Raw genomic sequence first — 17970 nt, 5'->3', positions numbered from 1 at the left:
GTGCCTGAGAGACCCATGTCTAAAGGCCAGCACAGCTGGGCTGACTAACCTCCTCCTGTGCTATCAAAAATCTTTTCATTATAGAAATAATAAGAAAGGCTTGGTCAGAACTGGAATGACCGAGCAAAATCAATAAAATGGAGATGGAGTCAGTTAACAGCTAATGACAATAATCTTTATTAGTGTTGCAAGTAGGCTTACATTAACACTGCAATGAAGTTACTGTGAAAATCCCCTAGTCGCCACACTCCGGTGCCTGTTCGGGTACATTGAGGGAGAGTTCAGAATGTCCAACTCACCTAACAAGCACATCTTGCGGGACTTGTGGGAGGAAACCGGAGCACCCAGAGGAAACACACGCAGACGCAGGGAGAATGTGCAGACTCCGCACAGACAGTGACCCAAGCCGGGAATTGAACCCGGGTCCCTGGCGCTGTGAGGCAACAGTGCTAACAGGAAATGGAGGGATCAGGGGTGAGCTGGCAAGGTGGATACAGAACTGGCTAGGCCATAGAAGGCAGAGAGTAGCAATGGAAGGATGCTATTCTCATTGGAGGGCTGTGACCAGTGGTGTTCCACAGGGATCAGTGCTGGGACCTTTGCTCTTTGTAGTATATATAAATGATTTGGAGGAAAATGTAACTGGTCTGATTAGTAAGTTTGCAGATGACACAAAGGTTGGTGGAATTGCGGATAGCGATGAGGACTGTCGGAGGATACAGCAGGATTTAGATTGTTTGGAGACTTGGGCAGAGAGATGGCAGATGGAGTTTAATCCGGACAAATGTGAGGTAATGCATTTTGGAAGGTCTAATTCAGGCAGGGAATATACAGTGAATGGTAGAACCCTCAAGAGTATTGAAAGTCAAAGAGATTTAGGAGTACAGGTACACAGGTCATTAAAAGGGGCAACACAGGTGGAGAAGGTAGTCAAGAAGGCATACGGCATGCTTGCCTTCATTGGCCGGGGCATTGAGTATAAGAATTGGCAAGTCATGTTGCAGCTGTATAGAACCTTAGTTAGGCCACACTTGGACTATAGTGTTCAATTCTGGTCGCCACACTACCAGAAGGATGTGGAGGCTTTAGAGAGGGTGCAGAAGAGATTTACCAGAATGTTGCCTGGTATGGAGGGCATTATCTATGAGGAGCGGTTGAATAAACTCGGTTTGTTCTCACTGGAACGAAGGAGGTTGAGGGGAGACCTGATAGAGGTCTACAAAATTATGAGGGGCATAGACAGAGTGGATAGTCAGAGGCTTTTCCCCAGGGTAGAGGGGTCAATTACTAGGGGGCATAGGTTTAAGGTGAGAGGGGCAAGGTTTAGAGTAGATGTACGAGGCAAGTTTTTTACGCAGAGGGTAGTGGGTGCCTGGAACTCGCTACCGGAGGAGGTGGTGGAAGCAGGGACGATAGTGACATTTAAGGGGCATCTTGACAAATACATGAATAGGATGGGAATAGAGGGATACGGACCCAGGAAGTGTAGAAGATTGTAGTTTAGTCGGGCAGCATTATCGGCACGGGCTTGGAGGGCCAAAGGGCCTGTTCCTGTGCTGTACATTTCTTTGTTCTTTGTTTGGGGGGTGGAATTTTATGCCAGTGGGATTTTATAGTCCCGCCAAAATCAATGGGCTTTTGAACGGCTCGCCTCATTTTATAGATGCAACGGGTTGTAAAATTCTGGTCACAGATTTTCAGTAGACACATCTGAGTGATTGTTACTGCTTATCTTATAGACCCTGAAAGTCCATTGTTAATTATAAATAAAAGCCTTTTCAAAATGTTATTTGTTTGAACAGAGCTTTAAGGAGGAACCTATCCATATTCTGAATGTTGCCCTCAAAGAAGTCGATTGTGAGCAGGATGATGAACTGGTGCCGATCTTCAGCAGATTCTGCCAATCAAAGGTCTCTATAAAACCTGCCTTTTAGATTTGCCCCATGAAAGGCTGCGGCTCATTTGGTAGCGTTCTCACATTTGAGTCAAATCTCATTCCAGGAATTGAGCCCCTGTACTGAGGGGTGTTGCCTTTTGGACGAGATGTTAATCTGTCCCCTCGGGTAGATGTAAACAATCCCATAACACTATTTTGAAGAAGAGCAAGGGGAGGTATCCTTACCAATATTTGATCCTGCAACCAATATCACAAAAGTGGATAATTGGTTATAATAATAATCTTTATTAGTGTCACGAGTAGGCTTACATTAACACTGCAATGAAGTTACTGTGAAAATCCCCTAGTCGCCTCATTCTGGCACCTGTTCGGGTACACAGAGGGAGAATTCAGAATGTCCAAATCACTGAAAGCACGTATTTCGGGACTTGTGGGAGGAAACCTGAGCACCCGGAGGAAACCCACAAAGACATGGGGAAAACGTGCAGTCTCCACACAGACTGTGACCCAAGCCGGGAATCGAACCTGGGACCCTGGCGCTGTGAAGCAACAGTGCTAACCACTGTTCTACGGTCATGTTGCTGTTTGTGCAAGTTTGCTGTGTGCAAATTGGCTGCCGTGTTTCTTACATTGCAACAGTGACTACATTTTTTTTAAAGTGCTTAATTGCCTGCAAAATGATTTAAGGTGAAAGGTGCTAGATAAATGCAAGTTTTTCTTTTGCAAAATAGTTAGGAGTCCTGTCTCATGGAAATGATAGTTTTGTTGCAGTTCATCACAATTGATTCGAAGACGTACTGTGCTCAAAATAGGTTCATTTTTACCTTAGAAAAATGAAAATGTGTGATTTACATTCATTCTTCATGTGCCCTAACTTTTCCATCTCCACATCAATTGCATTTTGAATTGGCTAATACTTTTACTATCCATTGGAGAACTTACTATTTTTTTTAAACTTGTTCATGGGATGTTGGTGTCGCAGGCTGTGCCAGCATTTATTGCCCATCCCTAATTGCCCTTGTGGGGGCAGTTAAGAGTCAACCACATTGCTGTGGGTTTGGGGTCACATGTAGGCCAGACCAGGTAAGGATATTAGTTAACCAGATTGGTTTTACGACAATCGACAATGGTTTCACGGTCATCATAAGACTTTTATTTCCAGATATTTTATTTTAATAAATATTTTTATTCTCCTCCTTTTTCACATTTTCATCAAAATTTACAACAACAGATAATCAACAATAACAACAAATACAATGGTAATCCCCAACTCTCCGCTTATCCCACCCTCCCTCAAACAGCTCCCAACATTTTGAATACAAAACACCAATGAAAAAGAATTATCAATAACTTATACATTCCAACCCCCCCACAATGTTCAATGTCATCCAATTCATGAAAATGCATGATGAACAAGGCCCATGAGTTGTGGAACCCTTCCATCCGCCCCCTCAACTCGAACTTTACTTTCTCGAGCGTTCAGAACTCCAGCAGGTCCCCCTGTCACACCGAGGCACAGGGTGGAGAAGCCGACCTCCACCCCAACAGAATCCGCCTTCGGGCAATCAGCGAGGCGAAAGATAAGACATCTGCCTCTGCACCCGCTTCCAACCCCAGCTGATCTGACACCCCGAATATGGCTTCTAGGGGACCCGGTTCGAGTCTCACGTGCACCACCTTTGAGATTACCTGAAAGACCTCACTCCAATACCTCTCCAGTTTTGGACAGGACCAAAACATATGAACGTGATTAGTGGGGGGGCCCCACACCACTCACAAACATCCTCCATCCCCTCAAAAAGTCGGCTCATCCTTGCCCTTGTGAGATGCACCCTATACACCACCTTCAACTGTATCAGTCCCAACCTCACACACGAAGTAGACGCATGCACCTCACACCATGACTCCTCCACATTATCCTCCCCCAACTCTTCCTCCCACTTTGCCGTAATCCTCTCTTGCGATACCTTATCTTCCCCCAGAATCACCCCATAAATCTCCGACACCATCCACTTCTCCATCCCCTCTGTCGTCAATATCTCTTCCAATGGTGTGGGAGCCAGCGCCATCGGAAAGCTCTGTACCTCCTTCCTGGCAAAATTTCAGACCTGTATATACCTAAACGTCTACCTTTACCCCAACCCATATTTTTTTAATTCCAGGATTCAAACCCCGGTCCCCAGACCATTATCTTGGGTCTCTGGATTACTAGTCCAAAAACAATACTACTTACTATGCCACCGCCTTCCCTGAATTAACGTTGACCTTGGCATATATCTCTCCTAATTTTTGCATCAATTTTCATGAGAATTTAACCCAAGCTCAATGAAAATTTTACATAGTAACTCAACCAAATAACCAATATGATAGTTTCTCGGGCAGGGCAGCACGGTGGTGCAGAGGTTAACACTGCTGCCTCACGGCGCCGAGATCTCAGGTTCGATCCCGGCCCTGGGTCACTGTCCATGTGGAGTTTGCACATTCTCCCCGTGTTTGCGTGGGTTTCACCCCCAAACCCAAAGATGTGCAGGGTAGGTGGATTAGCCACGCTAAGTTGCCCCTTAATTGGAAAAAATGTATTGGGTACACTAAATTTTTTTTTAAATGATAGTGTCTATGGCAGGCGACTCCTGAAAATATTAGCTTCCTTGATTTTGCTGCAAAAAAGTCATCAGAGTCTTCAGCTCTTCCTTTTCCTTGCGTTTACAGAAAGCACTTCTCTTTGACTATGGAATCAGACGTTTCACCTTTCTAGTTGGGCAGAAGGTGAGCTTTCCAAAATTTGTTCATTAGTCCTGAAGACTTTTACATCAAAGATGATTTACTTCAATTTTAAATATCCACAATGCGCTCACTGAATTTTAAATTTTCTTCTCAATCTCTTTTTTTCACAGCGAGAATTCCCCAAATACTTCACCTTCAGGGCAGGTGCTGAGGTACATAAAACCATTTATCACAGATACAAGAGTGATAATTATTGCCTCTTTTTTGAGTTATAGTAGTATGCCTTTTCGAGCATAAGGTAAACTCCAAGGGCGGAATTTGCAAGGTGAGCACCTGTGGGGAGCTGTAAAGAGCACTCCAATCTGCCCAGACACAACACTACAGTGGCCAGACGAGGTACTGCAGTGTTCTGCCTGGAACTAAGACCCAGGACTGTTTTTTATCGCGTGCCCAAGGGGTCCCTGGCCCAGGAAGGTAGTGGGTGCCCTGGGGGCTTCGAAGGGACCAATCGCTGCATTGGGAGTATGCTGGGGGGGAGAGGGGGGTGGGGGGGTGGGGGGGTGGAGGGGGGACTGGAGCTCCAGGTCCCAGAGGGGAGGGTGCCCTAAATCTGAAGGGGCTTTCCCACCAATGGAGAATTGTTTCTTTTTCGGTTTCCCATCTTGCTCTGGCCCGTGTCCACCAGTCTAAAAATTGAGGCTGGATGGGAAAAAGCCCTTAAATGGCCTTAAAGTGGCCACCTAAGGGCCTTTAATAGGAGAAAGGGTGGGTTTCCCCACAGGGAAATTGTGTCTGGGTTGGTGGGGGGTGGAGGGGGGTTGGGGGGGGGGGGGGGGGATCCTAGAGGGAATCCTGCCCATGCAATTTTAGGCCCCCGCCCCCACACACACCTCAGAATCCGCCAGCGTGGAACGTAAGATTCTGCCCCAAGTTTACCACTGCATGCCAAGGGTGTCCTATTATTTCTGGGACCCAGCTTTGGACCCAGCTGCTGATTTTCAGTACCAACTAAGAGACCAGAATGATGGGAAATAAGGGAAGTGGAAATGTTACCCTGTCTTAGGAAGAACTTCTGGGGTTGGCGGGGGGTTAAAGATTCTTTTTGGCTAGGTTGAAGAGAATTTTAACCTGTGATATATATATAGCATTTACAGTGCAGAAGGAGGCCATTCGGTCAATCGAGTCTGCACCGGCCTTTGGAAAGAGCACCAAATATCTGACCAAAGAGTGTACTGTTCTCATTTTTAATTCAGTGAACAAACATTTTAATTCGGGGGAAAAGAGTAGTCGAGAACTGATAGATCTCTGCAATAATTGTTAAGTCTGTGAATGTCTTAAAGATCTTGAGTATTATTTAACATTTTGAGGGGTCTTTTTTGGATATTGTCCTGTATCATTAATTTGAAATTTTGAACCCTGTCACAAATCCAGGGAATTTCCTTACCTGCTGTTTTGTAAGTTTTTGCACTGTAAACTGGATGTCGAGAGTTAATAAATTACAGTAATTAAGTTATATCAAAATTTGCTTAATTTCTATAATGTTCCAAAAGTAAAACCTTAAAACAATTTTAATAAATATAGGCCGGGATTCACTCTTCCGCGGACTAAGTCATCACGCCGGCGAGAACACCGGCGCCAACAATTCCGGTCTCAACGGGTCCCCAAGGTGAGGAATTCTCACCTATCTCGGGGGCTAGGTGGACGCTGGAGGGGTTGGCGCTGCTCCAGCCGGCGGCGAAGGGACGGAGTGCGTTCACGCATGCGCCAAAGGGCCGGCGTGATCTTGCGTATGCGCAGACCAGCCGGTGTATTATGGCACATGCGCAGGGTTTCTCTTCTCCGCGCCGGCCATGGCGGAGCCCTACAGGGGTCGGCGCGGAAGGAAGAAGTGCCCCCACGGAACAGGCCCGCCCGCAGATCGGTGGGCCCCGATCGTGGGCAAGGCCACCGTGGGAGCTCCCCCAGGGTCGGAACCCCCCGCGGCCCCCCCCCCCCCCCCCCCCCCGAGGACTGCCCCCGTCGACATACTGCTAAGTCCCGCCGTGTGGGACCATGTCCATTTCACGCCGGCGGGAGTGGCCAAAAACGGACGACCGCTCGGCCCATCAGGGCCCGGAGAATTGCCGGGGGGCTGCTGCTAACGGCCCCCGACTGGCGTGGCGTGAATCCCACCCCCGCCTGAAAAACGGCGCTGGTGAATATGGCAGCCGGCGCTGGGGCGGCGGGGCAGGATTCGCGCCGCCCCCCGGGGATTCTCCGACCCGTCAGGGGATCGGAGAATCCTGCCCATAATCTATTGTACCTGTTTTAATATGGTTCTTCATACTTACTAAAATATTCAACATTTTATTAAAAGGTTTTCATTCTGCCTCTGTCTAGAAACTTGCTACCTGACCAACTCAATGTCTTTAAATGAAAATTTATTTTCAACCAGTTGAATGACCATTTCAAAATCATTGGCCAGGAGTTTCTCCAATACCAGCAAAGGTCGATGACGGGGTGGGGAAAGTGGGATTGAAGCCAACGACGGCAATGACAGTGTTTTCCGCCATATAGTCAGGGACGTAGGGTGGGATTTTCCAGCCCCCGCCCCCCATGGCGTATTTCTGGGCAGTGGAGACAGCCCAACATTGGCTTGTGGCAGGATCTTAAAGTCCCGCTAGTGTCCACAGGGGTTTTGTGTGTCCCACACACTCCGTCACCAGGGACTGCGCTGCAGGGGTCGTCATTGGCGGGAAAGGAACATCCCACCATCAGGAAAGACAGGGATATTTCAGTCTCAGGAAAAAACAAGTTCCATCACAGGTTTTACCATGTGTTGCTAGTGGGTTAGAACATAGAACATAGAACATTACAGTGCAGTACATGCCCTTCGGCCCTCGATGTTGCGCCGACCTGTGAAACCACTCTAAAGCCCATCTACACTATTCCCTTATCATCCATATGTCTATCCAATGACCATTTAAATGCCCTTAATGTTGGCGAGTCCACTACTGTTGCAGGCAGGGCATTCCACGCCCTTACTACTCTCTAAGTAAAGAACCTACCTCTGACATCTGTCCTATATCTATCTCCCCTCAATTTAAAGCTATGTCCCCTCGTGCAACATCGTGCAACATCCGAGGAAAAAGGCTCTCACTGTCCACCCTATCCAATCCGCTGATCATCTTGTATGCCTCAATTAAGTCACCTCTTAACCTTCTCTCTAACGAAAACAGCCTCAAGTCCCTCAGCCTTTCCTCATAAGATCTTCCCTCCATACCAGGCAACATTCTGGTAAATCTCCTCTGCACCCTTTCCAATGCTTCCACATCCTTCCTATAATGCGGCGACCAGAATTGCACGCAATACTCCAAATGCGGCCGCACCAGAGTTTTGTACAGCTGCAACATGACCTCATGGCTCAGAAACTCAATCCCTAAGGTTGTGTGGTGTTACTGGGTTACGAGGATAGGTGGAGATGTGGACTTAGGTAGAATGCCCTTTCCAAGGGCCAATGCACTCGATGGGCCGAATAGCCTCCTTCTGCACTGTAAATGCTATGATTCTCTGTGTAGCTACAGCTGCAGATCTCCAGTTCCTGTTTTCTGACCCTTGTTTGGTCTCAGTAAATGACGGTCTGTCTGCCCCCAAACATTGATAAGAGCAGAGACCACCAGAGCTACTCACTTCGGAATGCCATACTATTAAGCAGTAAAACAATATTGGCTGGGGTTTTCAGTCCCAGTGTGCTTTCTGGCAGTGGAAACACCTTCGCCATTGGCTGACGGCACGTTCTTTGCCGTTTTCTTTGGCTCGCCCGTCCCGCCGCTGGGGAACCAGTTGCAGGGGGTCGCCCTCAACGGGAAGGAACGGAAAATCCCATCCATTGTTTTCATGGATAAACTATTTTGTTTTGGGAGGGGAGGCAGAAAACTTGTATGGTTGGCTTCCAATGCATTTTGACCTGTTTCGCTTCATGTGCACAGAGATTTTCCTCATCACCATTCTAAGTGGGAGTGCCAAGAATAGAGAGCTGTCAGCCCTCCGGGGCCAGCAGCATCCTGCCATCCTTCATTGGATCAAAGGCCCAGAGGCAACCAATTAGGGAGGTCGCCTCCAGTAAGTGGCTCCCAGCAAATGCGAACTCAGGAGCCCCATATCGGAGTCCCAAAGCCCGTCATAGAATTTTACCCATGTATCTCTTTTCTAGTTAAATCAGAGACATTGAACAGAGAATCCCAACAATGCAGAAGGAGGCCATTTGTCCTCTTGAGTCTGCACTGACCCTCCGAAAGAGCACCCCACCTAGGCCCACCCTCCTGCCGCGAAATGTGCATTTGCAGATGCCATATGACAATCGGGTTGTATGATTTATACCCACTCAACATGGTTAAATATCCTGACCGGGATTCTTCAACCCTGCGGCCAAGTTCTGACGCCGGCGTGAACCACTCCGGTGTCAACGGTCCTCGATTATCAGGCATGCTCCCCTTCCTAGGGGGCTAGGTCGGCGCCGGAGTGGTCTCCGCTACTCTAGCCGGCGCGTTATGACCGGCACGGGTTCGCACATGCGCGTGGGTTCGCATCTCCGCGCTGGCCCCCGGGCAATATGGCGGAGTCCTATAGGGGCCGGCGTGGAGGAACATAGGCCCCCACGAAACCAGCCCGCCCGCCGATCGGTAGGCCCCAATTGGGGACCCGGCCACCGTGGAGAGCCCCCCGCGATCGCATCCACCCCCCCCCCCCCCAAATCAGGACAGCCCCCACAGACACAACTTCCAGGTCCCGCCATGTGCGACCATACATGACCCACGCCGGTGGTACCCGGCCGAACCCGGTGGGCACTCCCGCGGGCGCCCGAGAATCAGCGCTGGAGAATCGGCAAGCCGCCATCGGGGTGGCGAGGCGCGATTCTCGCGTCCCCCGGGGATTCTTCGACCCGGTGCAGGGTCGGGGAATCCCAGACCCGATCTTGCATCTGAGGAACTGACACTTCTGTGATCCAGTGGAAGGACATTTACCTTGGAAGAACTATAATGTTGCATGCACTTGTAATTTGAAGAGAGAGGAGGGAAAAAGTAATTTCATTTATTCTTAGAAGTATATGTTTTTTTTGTTTTAAAATCTCATTATCCAGTTTGCAGAGGATCATATTTATCGACATTTGGATCCAGCACTGGCATTTCAGCTGGAACTCAACCGAATGCGAAACTTTGACCTCACTGCTGTTCCCTGTGGTAATCACAAAATGCACCTGTACCTAGGTGCTGCCAAGGTGAAGAAGGGAGCAGAGGTTACTGACTACAGGTTCTTTGTCCGAGCAATAGTACGACATCCTGACCTCATCACTAAGGTGAGTCACCTGGAGCATTTGCAACCTTTTGATTTTAACTAAAGACATGCAAAAACTAGCAGGATGAACATGCCACACCAAAAACTGCGTTCAATACAGCCAGAATTTGGGATGAAAGAAAGTGATTGCAACATAAGAAGGCTTGAGCAAGAAAAGGCTAATTGACCCATCTGGCTTGCTGTTCCCAAAGACCAGGTGGAAAGTCTTTTTTTACTAGCAAGGGAATCAAGTGTTATGGGGATAAGGAGGGAATATGGGGAGTTAAAGATTATCATACCAGATCAGTCATGATCAGTCACGGATTCCCATACCAGCTGAGGATTCAGAATTCTCGCTCTGTGTACCCGAACAGGCGCCGGAATGTGGCGACTAGGGGCTTTTCACAGTAACTTCATTGCAGTGTTGATGTAAGCCTACTTGTGACAATAAAGATTAGTTATTTATTTATCTCATTGAATGGCAGAGCAGACTCGAGGGTTGAATGGATGACTTCTGCACCTATGTCCTAAGTCTTATGGTCTTAAAATATACCCTATCATGAGCTCTACCTCATCTATTTAATCCCCTGAAAAAAAGTTTTGTTCATGCACTCTCAAATTTCCAAATGCATTCAGAACAACTAAGAATATTAAACCATTCATTGTTTATGGCCTTGTGTTAGGAAAAATAAGGTAGTTTTAAGGGAATTAGATTTGTACTGGTAAACATTAGAAATCAGGTATAGTATTAAGTGTGTTTAATTTAATATTTCTGTCCTTGGAACGGTAAAACCTATAGTTAGATTCACCCTGGACAAAGGTGGGGTATGTGTGGAGGTTGGTTGTTCCCATTTTGTTTCTATTGTGATTAGAGAGGGCTATGGCGTGAAGAATAAATAAAATATAGTATGTGTGTGTGTGTGTTGCTCAGCAACTGGGGCCTTGTAAGGTAGAAAAGCTTTTAAGTTTTAGTTTAACTAATTCGATTGTAATTGGAGATAGGTAATGAGAGAGAAGGCAGCTCTCACAGCTCTGCTAAAAGCAGTTGATTTAGAAGGTTAGAGAAGGAACATTTGTCTAAGCTTTGCCAGAAGGAAAACCCTATCATGGAGTAATGGTTAAGGAAGCAAGTGCAGAGTTCTGAAGAGCAGCTAGTTAAGGAAACTAGAGAGGCTTCCAAGAAGTCTGAGTTTAAAGGTACTAAAGGCCTGTTTAGTAAAGACAGCTGAGAAGACTGAGACACCAGGAAGATACCTGAAGTGAATAAGTCTTCCGAGGAAAGGTTGAGGGTGCTAGGTCTTTTCTCATTAGAACGGAGAAGGATGAGGGGCAACTTGATAGAGGTTTATAAGATGATCAGGATAGAGTAGACTTTCAGAGACTTTTTCCTCGGGTGGAATAAACCATTACAAGGGGACATACATTTAAGGTGAATGGTGGAAGATATAGGGGGGATGTCAGAGGTAGGGTTTTTACCCAGAGTGTAGTGGGGGCATGGAATGCACTACCTGTGGAAGTAGTTGAGTCGGAAACATTAGGGACCTTCAAGCGGCTATTGGATAGGTACATGGATTACGGTAGAATGCTGGGGTGTAGATTGATTTGTTCTTAATCAAGGACAAAAGTTTGGCACAACATCGTGGGCCGAAAGGCCTGTTCTGTGCTGTATTTTTCTATGTTCTATGTTCTATGAAGTGATTTTCAAGTGTGTGAGATTTTACTACAGCTGGTGGAACGTGAGGTGGAGCATGGAAATCGGTGGCTGGATCTCGGAGTTTGTATAAAAGCGGTTAAGAGAAATAAATCCTAAAGGGGTTGGTGTAAAATCCTGGGCTGGATTCACTGTTGAAAGTGGAGCAGGAGCTTTGTTTACAGTGTAATTTGAAAAACCTGGTTTGGAATTTGGAATGCAAACCGCTAAGGGAAAGCATAATTATGAGAGAAGATTTTGAAATATGTTTTTGGGAGTGGAGTTTGGAAACCCTCGTGTGACAATCATCTGAGAAGATTCTGAGGAGTCATCTGCAAACACTCACTTGGGGTTCAGAGTGGAGATTGTGTTTGCCCACAGTCACCTTGTCTGCTTAAAAGGGACTTAATAAGACCATTGTAGATTAAGATGTACTTTGTAGTCCATGCTAGTACTAAAACCTGTGTGTAGTTGTAATGCTGTGGGGGGAGTAAAGGCATTTTGTATCATAATCCAATCTTTTCATGTTTAGTAAATGTTTTTTCTTGTTGTTTAATTAGCGGTCCTGTTGTCTGTTCCTCCACTCTGCTTGTTGCCAGGGGGTTGGGGGACATTCGGGGTGGGGGGGGGGGGGGGGGGGGGGGAGGAGAGAAGGGGGATGAGGGGGGTTTAGGGGAGAATAAGGGAAAAAGTGTCAAATTAGGGGATTGTACTTTGTTATTGAATGATTGTCTATATGTTGTTATGTATGCCCTGATTTGAATAAAAATTATTTTAAAAAAAGAGTTGGGGTATTTTGAGACAGAGTTCCATTCTGGGATCTTCCTGTCCAGTTAATGCATCAACTGGGATAGTAACACTTGGACTGTTGCTAACATTGCCCATCACATGGACTATGATGTCCTCCAGAGTATCTTATCATTTCCCTCAATATTTAACTTTATAATCTCCAATCCCATTCCCAGGTAACATAGCAACACTGTTTGATGCGTAGAGTTTGATGCGTAGGTAATTAAGAAAATGTGAAAAATTATACAGGGTAACGTTATGTCCCATTGTGGTAGAGAGTTGGGCTGTAAAATGCAGTGACCCATTCAAAAGTCCACTGACTTCGGGGGGATCGGAAAATCACACTGGCTGGAGGGACCATAAAATTCCACCCATGGCATTAGAACTGGAGAACCAATAAAATATTGTATTGTAAGACACTGGAATTATTTATTTTTCTTTATTCCCTATTATGTGTTCACAAAATGTTTTTGAGGGGTAAAGTAGTTGAAGAATAATGGCAATGTAAAATACAATATCCTCAATGGTTATGAAATAGCAGCGTCCATTATAATCCAAGGCTGGAATCTGGAATGAGGGAATTGTCCTCTGAGGAGAGATTGAATAATCTAGGCCTAAATCCCCTGGTGTTTTAAAGAACGAGAGCTAGCCTGATTGAAAGATATAAAATTATTGAGAGACAGAGCAAGGTAGATGCTGGGAGAATTTTTCCTTGGCTGGAAAGCCTAGAAACAGGGAGCGAAATTCTCTGGTATCGGCGCGATGTCTGGCAACCGGCGCCAAAAACGGCGCAAATCATTCGGGCATCGCGCCGCCCCAAAGGTGCGGAATCCTCCGCATCTTGGGGGGCCGAGCCCTAACCTTGAGGGGCTAGGCCCACGCCGGACTGATTTCCGCCCCGCCAGCTGGCGGAAAAGGCCTTTGGTGCCCCGCCAGCTGGCGTGGAAATGACATTGCCGGGCGGCGCATGCGCGGGAGCGTTAGCGGCCGCTCACGGCATCCCCACGCATGCGCTGTGGAGGGAGTCTCTTCCGTCTCCGCCATGGTGGAAACCGTGGCGAAGGCGGAAGGAAAAGACTGCCGCCACGGCACAGGCCCGCCCACGGATCGGTGGCCCCTGATCGCGGGCCAGGCCACCACGCCCCCCCAGGACCCCGGAGCCCGCCCGCACCGCCTTGTCCCGCCGGTAAGAGAGGTGGTTTAATCCACGCCGGCGGGACAGGCATTCTAGCAGCGGGACTTCGGTCCATCCGGGCTGGAGAATCGCGGGGGGGGGGGGGGAGGGGCCGCCAACCGGCGCGGCGCGATTCCCGCCCCCGCCGAATCTCCGGTGCTGGAGAATTTGGCAACTGGCGGGGGCGGGATTCACGCCAGCCCCCGGCGATTCTCCGACCCGGCGGTGGGTCGGAGAATCCCGCCCAGGGTCACAATCTCAGAATAAGGGGTTGGCCATTTATGACTGAGATGAGGAGAAATTTCTCAATTCAGGATTCTGGACCTTAGGAATGATGTATACCAGAGATGTGAGGGTGTTCAGTTATAGAGTATATTCAAGACCAAGTCACTAGATGTTTGGATACTATGGGAACCATAGGAGTTGGGGATAGTGCGAGAAGGTTGGGAATTGAGGTTAAAAATAAGATTCTGGTCCTAAAAAACATTACAACAAAGTTAAACACATTTATTCCAGATCTCAATTTGTTGCGATTTCAATCACGTGTGCTCTACACTTTGTAGGAAGCCTCTTTTGAATATCTACAAAATGAGGGAGAGCGACTGCTGCTTGAGGCCATGGATGAACTGGAGGTGGCTTTTAACAAACAGACTATACACACTGACTGCAACCATATCTTCCTCAACTTTGTGCCCACTGTGATAATGGACCCATCCAAGGTTTGGAAAGTTCAGATTTCTTGTAAGCTCAACAATGTTAGTCTGGTCATTGCTCTCGCTTTAATTTTCTGTCACTTAAAACCAAAGAAAAATGGCTTCAGCAAGCAACTATTTTAGTTCAGACTTAATAGTGAGAATTTCTATGATCCACATCGCTGCTGCATGCCATTGTGTATCAAATGGAAAACTCCTATGGACCTGCGGAAGAGTTGCTTAGAACATATATCAAAGTAACTACTTCAAAATCATTGTACCTTCTTCCAGTGTTTGCTTTCCCTTTTAATTTGAGGAGGTTAATAGTGCAATACTACACATTTTGCATGAAGCACTGGTACTCTAGTGACAGAAGATCGGTGTTAATTTTATTATGACAGACTGCCCGAATTGGCTATCTTTTGCTATGGTTTCCAGTTGGAATGTCAACTGTCCATTGCAGATTTATATCGCTGGGTCTAATCCTGCTCCTGGGACTAAGTTCATTGATCTGCCTTGTTAGATGACCTCTGCTCTCATCAAAATTCACATCAAAATTCAGAGCTTGCATAAAGGGCTCACGCCTATCATGAACTTGATTTGTGTAAGTTACCAGAGTTGCGTCGTCGCTCAAATCTTGTGCGTCTAATTTGTCAGTTGAGGGGCATAATTCATGTTCACGTCCCTAAGGAAAGGCACATCACAACACAAGCTGATTGGGGTCATCATTCCTGTGAGGCCACTGATTGTTCTGCTTTTTATTTTAGAGTTGAGAGCTGTTGCGAACACAGTACCTGCTTCTTCTTTCTTGAACATGGCCAACCTGATTCATAGACCATAGAACATACAGTGCAGAAGGAGGCCATTCAGCCCATCGAGTCTGCACCGACCCATTTAAGCTCCCACTTCAACCCTATCCCCATAACCCAATAACCCCATCTAACCTTTTTGGACACTAAGGGCAATTTATCATGGCCAATCCACCTAACCTGCACGTCTTTGGAAGGAAACCAGAACACCCGGAGGAAACCCACGCAGACATGGCGAGAACGTGCAGACTCCACACAGACAGTGACCCAGCGGGGAGTCGAACCAGGGGCCCTGGTGCTGTGAAACCACAGTGCTATCCACTTGTGCTACCGTGCTGCCCAACAAAGTATTGATTCAAAAGTATTTACTAAATCGTTAAAAGCACATCATTGTTTCCCTTGCAAGTGCTGATGTTTGAGCGATAGAGATGCGTGACTCTTCTTCCCCCCAACTAAAAAAAATAATCTGTGCCTTTTCTTGACGTTATATATTTTTCAATGTTGATTTTCAGATCGAGAAGTCTGTCCATGACATGGTGATGAGGTATGGGAGCAGGCTGTGGAAACTCAGGGTCCTGCAAGCAGAGCTCAAAATAAATATCCGTCTAACCCCCACAGGAAAGGCTATCCCAATCCGTTTGCTCCTCACCAATGAATCTGGATATTACTTGGTTATGAGCCTGTACAAGGAGGTGAAAAATATCAGAACTGGGCAGGTACATGCTTGTTGAAAAGAAAAATGAATGAAAATCACTTATTGTCACAAGTAGGCTTCAAATGAAGTTACTGTGAAAAGCCCCTAGTCGCCACATTCCAACACCTGTTCGGGGAGGCTGGTACGGGAATTGAACCGTGCTGTTGGCCTGCCTTGGTCTGCTTTCAAAGCCAGCGATTTAGCCCTGTGCTAAACCAGCCCCATCCTGTTGAATCCTGACCGGGAGAGACTTGGATCTAGAAAATGTGAACGCATTCTAAAACTCCATTTTCCTATTGAAAGGTGGGGATGAAACTTAACAGAAAAACCAGAAACTCAGATGTGATAAATCTGAAACAAAAGCTGAAAGTTTCAGTCAGCACTCTGTAGGTCTGGCAACCTCTGTAGGAAGAATAGAGGAAATATTTAAGGCATGAACCTTTCAACCTTTCATCAGATGACAGGATATTACAGAACCGCAGCATTTAGAAAGAACAAGGGAAATGGGAGGAATCTTCATTTCACGTAAAAGGTGAAACCGGTCAATGGTTACATGGCAAAAGTAACATTGGCATGAGACAATAGAAAACAGAAGCAATTAAAACCATTGAGGAGATGCAGGGAATGTTTGAATAGATGAAGGAGGTTAGAGCTGAGGCAGGTTGAAATGGAAGTATAAAAATCACCGTTGAAGTGGAGGGGCTGCAAAGTGCCTCGTAGTAAGAAAGTTGCTGCTCTTGGAACTTGGCGTTCACCTTCATTTGAAAAGTAGAAGGTGAAAAACAGAGAGAGAGAGGAGGGAAATGGAAGTGACGACAATTGACAGGGGTCTCAGGATTACACTTGGAGACATAGAAGTGATGTTGAACAAAGTATTGTCTAATATGTTTTTGGCCTACCTTCGAGAGAGGAGATTGGATTGGATTGGATTGGATTTGTTTATTGTCACGTGTACCGAGGTACAGTGAAAAGTATTTTTCTGCGAGCAGCTCAACAGATCATCAAGTACATGAGAAGAAAAGGGAATAAAAGAAAATACATAATAGGGCAACACAACATATACAATGTAACTACATAAGCACTGGCATCGGATGAAGCATACAGGGTGTAGTGTTAATGAGGTCAGTCCATAAGAGGGTCATTTAGGAGTCTGGTGACAGTGGGGAAGAAGCTGTTTTTGAGTCTGTTCGTGTGTGTTCTCAGACTTCTGTATCTCCTGCCCGATGGAAGAAGTTGGAAGAGTGAGTAAGCCGGTTGGGAGGGATCTTTCATTATACTGCCCGCTTTCCCCAGGCAGCGGGAGGTGTAGATGGAGTCAATGGATGGGAGGCAGGTTCGTGTGCACTGCAGAGATGGCACTGCAGCAGTAAATACAGTATCACAAAGCTGCAGGAACAGTATGTAAATTGAGGTCGTAGATAGTGATGTTGGAGGGGATGAATAGGCACGTACCTTGGCAGGTGTTAATGGAAAGAGAAGCTGGTAGGTTTGTTGGAAGAGAGAATCAGGGTATCATGGAGGAAACCTTCCCTTCAGAAAACAGAATGAAAGGTGTGTTTGAAGGTGGGATCATGTTGGAGATGGTGGAAATGATAGAAGTTCTGTTGAATGCCCAGTCTGGTGGGTGGAAGGTGGGAACCCTGTTGTGCTTGTGAGAGGGGGAATGGGTGAGGGTAGACATGGCAGATGAAATGAACCTAATTGAAGATATTGCCGAACATAGTAGAGAGGATTCTTTGGCTGAGTAAACCGAAGCTCTAGTGTAGAAGGTGATATCTTCAAAACAAATGAATTGACAATAGCCAAACTCAGAAAAATGAATCAAGTCCTTGAACAGGAAGCTGGGTGGGAGGCAATCCTGGTATATGTAAAAGCCATAATAGATGTCAACAGAAAACAGAGATAGAGCAGCACAGGAAAGTTGCTTGCTTAACGCCGAGTTCCATTAAAGTTATGGTCAGGTTAAAGTTATAATAACTTAAGTTGTCTATTTACATCAATTGTTTGCTACCAGCTTTTTATCCCCCCCCCCCCCCCCCCCCCCCCACCCACCCACCCCTGCCCCCCATTAGTTTTACAGAGATTAGCTCCTTTGAACCTCATGTATAACCATTTACATTCCACTTGACTTCCTGGGACACTTTGGTCCCTGGATTATATACTAATTCTGATTAATTTCCTTTTGAGA

General features: G+C 46.6%; 1 protein-coding gene across 5 annotated transcripts in view; it reads left to right on the top strand.

The window, feature by feature from the left end:
- The window catches only part of acacb (acetyl-CoA carboxylase beta), a 222313-nt gene that overhangs the window by 159367 nt on the left and 44976 nt on the right, over positions 1–17970 (top strand). For all 5 annotated transcript variants that reach the window (XR_011935459.1, XM_072478628.1, XM_072478459.1 and 2 more), the window contains 6 exons: positions 1803–1910; positions 4607–4663; positions 4792–4833; positions 9741–9956; positions 14151–14306; positions 15601–15804. Coding sequence is in view for 4 of the 5 variants with exons in the window: in XM_072478628.1 (XP_072334729.1) it covers positions 1803–1910; positions 4607–4663; positions 4792–4833; positions 9741–9956; positions 14151–14306; positions 15601–15804 (783 nt within the window). In the remaining variant the exon portion in view is untranslated. The remainder of the gene's footprint in view (positions 1–1802; positions 1911–4606; positions 4664–4791; positions 4834–9740; positions 9957–14150; positions 14307–15600; positions 15805–17970) is intronic.

Source organism: Scyliorhinus torazame, chromosome 1 (assembly GCF_047496885.1).
Source record: "Scyliorhinus torazame isolate Kashiwa2021f chromosome 1, sScyTor2.1, whole genome shotgun sequence".
In the NCBI taxonomy this organism is placed as follows: Eukaryota; Metazoa; Chordata; class Chondrichthyes; order Carcharhiniformes; family Scyliorhinidae; genus Scyliorhinus; species Scyliorhinus torazame.
Note: the sequence above shows the minus strand (reverse complement) of the source record. Positions and strands in the feature narration are given on the sequence as shown.